The sequence below is a fragment of the Micrasema longulum genome, unplaced genomic scaffold (assembly GCF_059751315.1).
Source record: "Micrasema longulum isolate JH-2025_06_02 unplaced genomic scaffold, ASM5975131v1 h1tg001644l, whole genome shotgun sequence".
NCBI lineage: Eukaryota > Metazoa > Arthropoda > Insecta > Trichoptera > Brachycentridae > Micrasema > Micrasema longulum.
Window position 1 is genome coordinate 513866 of NW_028278823.1, and position 10508 is coordinate 524373.

General features: G+C 32.5%; 1 protein-coding gene across 1 annotated transcript; it reads right to left on the reverse strand.

Moving 5' to 3' along the window:
- Nucleotides 1-2667: 2667 nt before the first annotated feature.
- On the reverse strand, nt 2668-9149 carry LOC148274459 (uncharacterized). The gene is made up of 4 exons (XM_088237107.1): nt 9041-9149; nt 8158-8231; nt 4666-4819; nt 2668-3533 (listed from the first exon to the last, which is right to left on the reverse strand). The coding sequence occupies exons 1-4, from the start codon at nt 9062-9064 to the stop codon at nt 3360-3362; spliced, it is 426 nt and encodes a 141-aa protein (XP_088093233.1). The 5' UTR covers nt 9065-9149; the 3' UTR covers nt 2668-3359.
- Between the last annotated feature and the right edge of the window lie 1359 nt (nt 9150-10508).

Below are 10508 nucleotides of genomic sequence, written 5' to 3' on the forward strand. Positions count from 1 at the left end.
AGAGATCGCATTTCTACGGCATTTCAACCTACTTTCATAATATTTTTTCCAATTTCATACTTCGCTTCCATACATAAAGGATGTGTAACTTTATTGTGAACAACTAGTTTTGCCTCCTGCGACAAACATTTTTTTGCCCTGTTTGGGCCCGGGAAATATTTGTTTTGAGGTGGTGTTAAACTGCAATACTTTATTGTTCCCGGACTGCCACTTGAGGCGTAAGACTGATCACCTTACCTTACATGTACAATTTTTAACTACATACACTTTAATTGGGGAGTCAAAGTATTGCCCTACGCACCTCTGGCTACGGATAGAGAAATAATGTTTTACAAATTACCTTATTATCAATAGTATTCGAAAAATTCTAAGCATTGCTTGTCTACATTGTGATGTAACTTTTTAATATAATAGAGTCTTTCCGCGTGTTTGTATTATTTTCATTTTTAAATAAGAAAAAATCTGGATGGTAACGATGTTAATATTTATTGCTTGCGACGTCGTATAAATTTTCTACAAAGGATTAAAATATGCATATTTTGAATTACCCGAAATGAGACGTTTCGCGTCCTGTGGGATAAACGGCATGTATGACGTTTTGGCGCCAAACTTTTACACAATAGAAGCGCAGTCGGCGGTCGTAACGCGTGACGTCAAAGTGACGTGATGCCAACTGTGAGCCGTTTTGTATGTACGCACTCATTTTTAAACCTTTTAATTGAAACTTGTTTTGAATACATTGATAGTTATAACATTAGAATCAAGAAAATTTGCTCTAAATATACATTATATTTTTAATGTTATTCCCGTCTCGTGAAAATACCCGACTGATTATCATTATTTTTGCTTTTTATTAATCATTCTTTATATTAAAACTAAATATACACCTTCGAATTTGAAAGTTTCCTGAATGATATCACCAATTGATCAAATAGAGTCAAGTGAAAGTACATAGAGATTTTTCAATAGTTTATGACACCGTAAAAGTACCTTATTAAAACTAGGCATCCATTGATAGATTAAAATATTTTAAAATCAATATGCAAGAGAAAATAATTATAGGATTAAAAATACTGGGAACTTTGTTATACAAAAATGAAGTTATTTTGTTTTGGGTATCAAAACGTTCAAATTGATAATAATTTTAAAACAATAATATTTATTACTCGAACCTTAAAGCACATATAATTTTTACTAACTAAACTAATCAGATAGAGAAGCAAACACACAAACATACCGTCACGCCGTTTCCCCGTAATGGTTGTCAGAAAGGAAAGAACGTCATGTCACTATGTCTGCATATAGATCTCGCTTTCTATACATTCATACATCTTCTCTTGTCTCCCTCGATTTCTGCATCCATCAACATTAGCATCGCAAATCTTTTGAGCCGTTTATTCGATGTCCATTCGCTCTACATGTCCAAACTAACGCAGAACTCCTTTCTTGATTTTGTCGATAATGCTTACCTCACTCCTACATAATGTGCGAATCTTGACATTTGTGCACCTGTCGTGCATAGTCTTACCACACATTCGCCTGCGAGGTCGTATTTCGACAACATTTAACCTTATTTCATCCCTGTTTTTCAAATTTTATAATTCTCGCCCTAACAAGAGGGTCAGCAACAGAACTCCATTGCGAACTGCTAATTTCGCCTCTTTTTTTTTTTTTAAGGTTTCAAAGGTTAATATTAATTAACCCAAGTATAAATGAGATTCGTGTACGTTTGTACTTCTCGAGTAAGTATCGAGTTGTGAGATAGAGAGTAAAAAAATCATTTAAACCACTCTCATGCAAAGTCAATGAAAATCACATGTGTCTTTGGTCTACGATCATGTCGATTTATTTGTCAAGGTACCGTTCACTCTGTTCCCGGCGTTTACCCTCCTTTTCATATCTTTCTCAGTCGTTTCATCGTAATTACACATGCTTCCCAGATACACAAATTATCCTACCTCTTTCAATATGACCATTCACAGTGATCTCGTATTTTGTAAAACTTTCAAAAACCAACACATAATAGATAAATATTTTATGACAATAAATTCTGAGAAATCGGCATGATCGTTTTTATTAAAAAACAATGTAGAAAGAAGATTCGATCTGATAAAAATATAGAAAAATAATATATCTAATATAGAACGAAAAAACTTAATTTAAAGTGAAGAAGTGAACTTTCTCGATCAAAAAGCATCCACTAAAAACGTCTTTATAATAAAATGTTCAAATTCATTTGAAATTAACGTTTTTTTTTTCGTTTATAAAGCGTTATTTATCTAAGAAATACTATTATAAATATAAATAAATAATAAATAAATTTATTATAATATTAAAAAGTATTTTAAATTTTCCGCGCTAATATTTGTGAGGGCCTTTTCAAAACTTTAAGTTGCTTTATGAGTTCACTTAAGTTGCTTTATGGGTTCACAAAATTTGAAGTTGCTTTATGGGTTCACTTAAAAAAGAAAAAGATGCGCTTCATGTGGCAGCCAAATGATCACGTTTCACGTTACGGTTAGTTACTCTTTATTTTACTAGGTAGGTAATAAGAAGAAAAACAATAAATAGAAAATAATTACACTCGTAGAGAGAATAAACCTTTTGTACTTCGCTCTGGCTAAACCACAGCGCGGAATAAGAAACACAAATAATAATAACAATCAATTTTTAAACATAATACTTTATTCTCAAACTGACAGAAATCTTGTTCCTTATACCTAAGATACTAAAATAAATTATTTTCAGTCTTTTCGTTTCAAAAATCAGTAATTGTGATTTTAATTAATAAATAACTTAAAAAAACTGATTTCGAAATATAAATAATAAAAATCTATTTAAATTATGTTAAACTCTTAAAAATATAAAATTTTAGATAATTTCATTGATTAGTGATAATTTAGAATGCGTTTTCCCCACGTCTAGGTAGATGAAAAATACAATTATGTGTAAAATACAAGCAGATTATCGAGTGTTTTCGACTCGATGGCTGTTCCCAGGTAAAGGTACAGAATAAGAAAATCAAGTGCAGACAAGTCCACCTCTTTATGTAACGGTTGACGCTTTCGCCTACCATTCTTCAGGTCCTGAGCTCGATTTTCGTCTACCCGTGGCGTAAAATATTTTCTTTCAAAGCTTGATTACTATTTTAGTGCCTTCTGAATCACTGGGTACGGAAAATGGAATTACGATAGCGATGATTTCTTCATGGGCTTGTAGATTTTTTTAATGGTCAACATTCGTGTTAGGGTAGTTTTGTTGTAAAGGGGGTGGTTCGGGGCGTAGGATGTCTGCGGGTGTCCCAGGATGTAGTAGGCGTCGATGGCCGTTTCGAGGACGCCGAAGGCCGCGTCGGCCAGTCACTGTTTGGGCTCCTGCGGCACGGGCTGGGCCTGGGTGAGATAGGCCTGCTGGGCCGGCTGCGCCAGGTAAGGCCCGGCGGCCTCGTGCAGCCTGTCGGCCTCCTCGGCCGCCACGGGACACATGCACGGCACGAGCTGCACGTGCTGCAGCGCTACGGGTTGCAGACTGGCCTACGGAGATAATATTTTTTTAAAAATAATGATAGCAATTACTAAATTTACGACATTAAATTTACTAAAAAAAATACCGGAGTGGAAACACTGAGGTATAATTAAACAGAGATGATGCTTCAAAGAACGATAGTTTGAAATTGTGTTCCGAATAAGGGGCGCTGTCGCGTGAAAATTTCCATGTACACCGCGTAGTAGAGTAAAAAAGACTAATTGTTTATGCCAGTTTGCTGTGAATTCGAAGCTGTACGCCTTTTTACTATGCTTCACGTTTTCTGAATAAAAGTTAGGTTCCGGAACTTAGGTTGAATGGAACACAAGACGGGTGCTTAGTGCTGTATTCAGTGTATACATATGTATATGAGGCCCTCAGTGTCAAAGATGGCCAAGCAATCCCATACATATTTACGAGAAAATTTCGAAAATCCGTAACGGAAGTAGCACTTTTTAATTGAAGTATTTACAAAAAATATTTTTTATTTAATATTATTTGGTGCCATTAACACTTTGAATAATTAACCTACAGGTTTTCATAACAAGAAACGCTATTTATATTAAGTATTGAATTGGTCGCTTTTTATATATTATATATATATTATTTTTTTTATCGATTTGGTTTACGTTTGGCCATCTTTGATACTGAGGGCCTCATATATCAATGATTGAAAATATACTTTTGTAACTGAATTTAATGCATGTTAAAAAAACTTTTTCTACTATTCGTGTTTGCAATATGGTCATGAGGAAGAATGACAGTGTTCGATATAAGCTCTTCATATAATTTGCGGAACACACAGTAAAAGGGGCAATGAAGTTAGGGCTAAATTCAATTAAGAAATCGAAAAATTAAAAAAGTTACTCTTTTAGTGACAAAAATCTATTTTTCAACTATATTAGCGTTCTTATAATTTACCCAAATATTTCAATTTTAGTGACCATTTTTAACGAGTTGTCACTATTAGAAAATGGAAATCAAGTTGGGGGAGAGTAGGATTTGACCATGAACCATGGAACCTCGACCCGATTCAAACTAGCTTTTTAGTATGAGGAAAACCGATAGGAAGACCCACGGTCTTTAAAGCGGTTTTAGGGTACGTGGGGGGAGCGCTTTCACTGCAAAAAAAAGACTGGCCTGCAGCGGCACGCTGATGGGGATGGGCGAGTAGTCCGCTCCGGGGAAGGCCTTGCGCTGCTCCCACGCGCTGGGCGAGTAGCCGTACCCGCGGTAGGCCTGCGTCATCTGCGCCAGCTGCCCGGGAACCCAGGCCTTGGCCGACACCGATTGCCTGGAATACGACACGCAGATTTGTTTGTCACATTTGTTTAATTCAAATAAACACCCGGAGGGCTTTTAGAAGTATGTTACATAGAAAAATAAATACAAAAGAAAATAGCATTTGGTACATTAGAATATAGTTATACTCTTATATCACGTTCCTAAAAAATAAAAATCGTTCCTAGGTGTTGCTATAAATACACTAAGTTTTTTTTTTTTTTTTATCAGTGTACATGGCACAAATGCTTTTTATAAATATAACAAAAACTGTTGAATGCGGATAGAGGAGAAAATTATAAATACGCTATTATAATGCCAATTCCTTTAAATATTTAGGTACTGAAATGACTAATGATAACAATTATAGTACCGAGATTAGAGCACGGCTATCGGCAGCAAACAGATGTTATTGTGGCTTGTTTAAAAATCTGGGATCCAAATTGCTCACTAGAAAAACTAAGACCATTATTTACAAAACTCTCCTCAGACCGGTCATTACATATGGAGCCGAATGCTGGGTTATGACCAAAAGAGATGAAAATATGGAATTAGTTTTCGAATGAAAAATATTAAGGAAGATATTTGATGCTGTCAACCAAAGCGGAGTGTGGAGGAGATGGTTTAATCATGAACTAGAGGCACTGTATGGCGAACCCAACATTGCACAATTCATCAAAATAAGAAGATTAATAATTAAGACAACAATGGTTGGGCCATGTGCACAGAATGAATGATAATAGCATCCCAAAAAAGATTATTTATACCACTCCGGAAGGCAGACGAAGCAGAGCCAGACCAAAATTAAGATGGCTGGATAATTTGGAAAGTGACATTAGAGCGATTGGCCTGACGAACTGGAGAAGAGCCGTGGGGTGCAGGGACGAATGGAGACAAATTCTGGAGGAGGCCAGGGCCCACAACGGGCTGTAGCACCACTGATGATGATTAGAATGCTTTAAAATGCTGTTCCTTGATCATCACCATCATCATTCCCTTTCCACATCTAATAGTGCGTAGGGCACTGCATTGGTACACCAATCCCAGCGTATCTTGATCATTTTTTTTACATGAAGGTAAGACGATCAGTCTTACCCTTCAAGTACCAATCAAGGGACTATGAAATATTTTAGTGTGAAAACACCCCTTTAAATAAATGTTTCATATCAACCTTGTCGGGAATCGAACCCGAGACCTCTTGCATGGCAGGCAAACGCGGTAACCATCACGCCAAGAGGCCGACCGTCCTTGATCAGCACAGCATAAACTATGGCTTGCATGCACCAATGTCCCGATCGTGTCGCATTATAAACTCGAGACAAGATCTGGACTTTTTTGGTGTAAGACTTTCTAGATTTAAACAATCACTAAGATAGACCAGATCTGGTCTCGAGATAGTATTTTTTTTTGTCCTAGCATTAATTTTCTTTAGTTGTATTTTATCTCAATTGTATCTGTATGTATTATAAAGAAATATGTTTGCCGTTGTTGCATGGACTGAATAAATCTTACAGAAAACTTATTATCACAGCTCAAATTTGAACAGTTAAACTCGTATGTAAATGTATTGTAATTTTCACTTAAATTTTCTCAATAGATCACTTAAAATGATTGTAAATATAACAGGTTTATCCAAAAAATATGCATGATTATATTGGCTTGTTGTATCCATTATTTACTTTAATGTTATAATTAATAAGTATTTTGTTACTATGCCTGTTTAACTCACATTTATCAATCAGACAGATACAACATAATGTAATTGTATGTTTGTATCGTTGCATGCTTTTTACGAAATGATTTAGTGCATTTTATTATTCCGGTACAAGATGAAAATAATAATATATTATATTATTATGTAGGATATTAGATTTTAAGTAGCAATTTATTATTTTATCTGCATCATAATACTTTAGTGAGTATCTATTTAACACTTCCGTAATGTTGTTTTAAAGGAAATAAACATTTACTTAATAAAAACGCACAGAAAATAAAAACCGACTTAACAAAATATTTACAATCGACTGAATAAAATACATATTGAAATATACAATTTTATGAATGATTTTTAAAAAATTGTCTTAATTAAGAAATACGGTAATTTTTGTTTGCTTTCAGTTATCAAATTTAACTTTAAAAAACAAATAACTTTAATTTTAAAAAAAGTAAATATCAGTCAATCGTTGAAATGTAGAAAATAAGTTTTAGATGTAATGTTTCTAGTAATACTCTTAAAAGACTAACATAAAATTGTACAACACCATTAATTCTATGAAATATATTATATCTCAAATTACGAGTTCGCTGTTAAAAAAATGTATTAATAAATTCACTAAAATCAATGCATAAGTTAGGTTAAAACAGTAGTGTTATGTTTTCTGTTTAAATGTTTTATTTTCTTCGAACGATAAAAAAAATGTTTTAAACCATAGCTTTTGACTGTCGTAAAAAAGAAATATTAAATAATCAAATATTTTATACAATTGCATGTATGACATAAAAACAAGAAATGTAAAAATCACAAAAAAAAACAATTTGGATTTTTTATTAAGAAATAACACAATTGTAGTTAAATTGTGTATATTATTATTGTGTTAATGATTTTTTTTAACGCAAATGGAAAACTCTGCTGATGAAGTATTTCAAATCATCTTTGATAATACATAAGAAAATATAAAAATATGTGTATACAATCAACATTTAATAAATTGTATACTTTGACATTTCAGTTTGTTTTTTTTTTAAATAAAACTACAATCTCATCAAGCCACTTTCTGTTACCAGAATGACAATTACTATGTTTATCTCCTTTAAATGAAACCTGTTGTATTTAGTTAGAATCGGAATATTAGGCTCTTTATATCAATATAATAATGCAATGTTCATACTTTTATACGTTTAATCCAATTATTCATTAATTCATTTTATATCCAGGTAGGATGAATTAATAAATAAAATGTTTGTGGGTAACAATGATTTCGAATTGATGGTCCCTAAAAAAAGTATTGAATGCGTGAACTTCTTGTTTTCGACTATAAATTTTCTAATTTAGTGACTCGTAATAAACTTAAACTTTGCAAAGATAATTAATCTACTGGACCGCCATATATCAGTAATCTGTACTTTAGTACAGATAAGTACTTAGCGGATGATATAAGACACTAAATGAAATAAAAATAAACTAAATTGGATTTAAAATATTTTTCTTTGGAACCAGCGATTAATCATTAGAAATTAAGTGTTAAAAATAATAATGATAATGGGGTGTCTAATCACAAGACCCCTAAACATCATACAATAATACAAAATATCAGATTATATTAATAAAATATGCATAATAACATGACTTACGCTGGCTCAGACCCCCATCTTAAGAAAAACGCATCGCCAAACTTGAAAATGGCAAGTGCCAAGAAAATATGGATCTGAAACAAAATTTTCATATAAATTGATATTTCTAATTAACCGTCAAAATGAAAAGGTTCTAAAATTTTATTTTGGAACATTACAAAATTGTATCTGGTCAGAATCGCAATTTTCAATAAAAAAGGTGTTTGAATTGCGCATTTTGTATGAGTAACAAAATAAAATACCACAAATGTATTATTTTCATTTTTACGATAATATGTTTTTAAAGACACACATGTACGGTCACTTTGAAATACTTGAATTCGATAAATTAATAAATAATTATCAAACAAACACTTCGTATGTTGTTCCTTTAAATCCTTTGAAACGTTTAAAAAATATATATATTAATAAGTTATAGGAGACGTTCACTTTTTTAAAATCAAATAGTAATTTTGCTACTCGTACGAGTACTAAAACTTTCCACTTATTTTAAATATGTACACATTTCATAGAAAAACTAAATAATAACATGAAATTGAAGTACTTCACAACGTTTTTTTTCACTTTTTGTTCACTGTTTTTTTTTACAAGAAAAAATTCACCCTAGAAAAAAAACCGTTTTAAATCGCTAAGCATAAAAATCAATTATGAACGCTATTTCATACAAAAAGTATGCAAAATTCATCAGCAGGAAACACAAACAAGATAAAAATAAATACGCATTTTTAGCTAAAAATAAAAAAATAAAAACATTTTTTTAAATTTAAAACAGCATTGTTACATATTTTCATACAGTAATTCATAGTGAAAATCGCTTTTTCTTATAATTCGCATATTATTATTTATTCAGTTAAAAGTTAATTAAAGATAAATTATATCTCACCGTTATCCTGATGTCCGTATTCATTGCACAAGTTATCGTCGGATGAGTTTTAAGATATATTTTTTCAATAGTAAAAGTTTACGAGACTTTTATGATCCTGAGATTGGGGAGCAAGTGCTGGATTGAGCGGGAATATTCTGGTTTTATATGGCCCTTTCCGCCCCCTTTCCCCTCCTCCCGCGCCCCCGATCACTATCTAGCCATTAATCTCACGAATGAATGTACACATTGTACATGGGCACCATTCTTTTAGGCCTCCCGATGCATTAGGATTTACGAAGCAACCAGATTATGGAATGATGTTTAATAACAAGGATTTTAATGTCACATTACTTTTTTAATTAGACGAAGGTTTGTTTAATAAGCGTACCCATGTATGGGTAACATGACATAAAACAAATAAGCAGAAAACAGGTGTAGGGTTAAGAGTCGAGCGTACTACGAGGACCTACATATATCATTTTCATTTCATTACGGTAAATTAATAGGTATGAAAAATAACATTAACGATTTTAAAAGAACATTTAATAGACATATGCAGAAGCCGAGGAAGAAGAAGATATTTATATATATATTTATTTGATATATTACTACCACGCAAAATTGACATTACGGATGAAGAATACAGTCCTGAATGTTTTTGACTTTATGGCTTCTGAAACGCCAAATTGAGTGGAGATAAACTAAAAACAATATAGAATAAACTGCTCCACAAATGTATCGTTAATTTTATGTTTTTATTCTTTTACTGTACGTTTTATAAAATAAATAATATAGGTTAACATAAATCAAATATAAAACTTATATCCGTAGTGTTTAGAACTGTCTGAATATTTTGTTAATTATCTCTGTATATTAATTAAGTCTTATTTGTTTATTCTCACATGTAAAAATATTTTTATTTATTTAATTATTTATTTTTCACACAAACAAACAGTCGACAATGATATAATAACATAAAAAAGATACGGCTTAAATACGGACCAGCGAAGTTTCTAAATAAAAATCATACATATTAAATTGTGGTACAACAAAAGGATGTGTGTATGTGTATTTGTAAGAGAAAAAGTGTTAGATATCCTAGGTTTGATTCCTAGCGGGATAAACGGGAAATATTGATTTTAAAGGCAGCTGAAATGTAAGACTGATCACCTCACGTTCCATGTAACAAAAATTATCCAGATACGCGGCAATTGGAGTGTCAATTCAGTGCCCTATGCACCAATGGGTGTGGATAGATAAATTATGACGACGTCCAAGAAAAATAATCCTCAAAAGTAACCATGTCAAATGACAGAATAATCAGCATGCGCGCATAAAAAAATGAGTGAATGATGAACTTCAGCCCTACGGGAAATTGGGTAACAAAAATATTTTCTTGCGCGCGGTAAAAATTAGAGCATTAAATTGTTCCGCAAAGTTTCTTGAAAATGTACAAAAAAATACTCACTGCGTTGAACGACGTCAC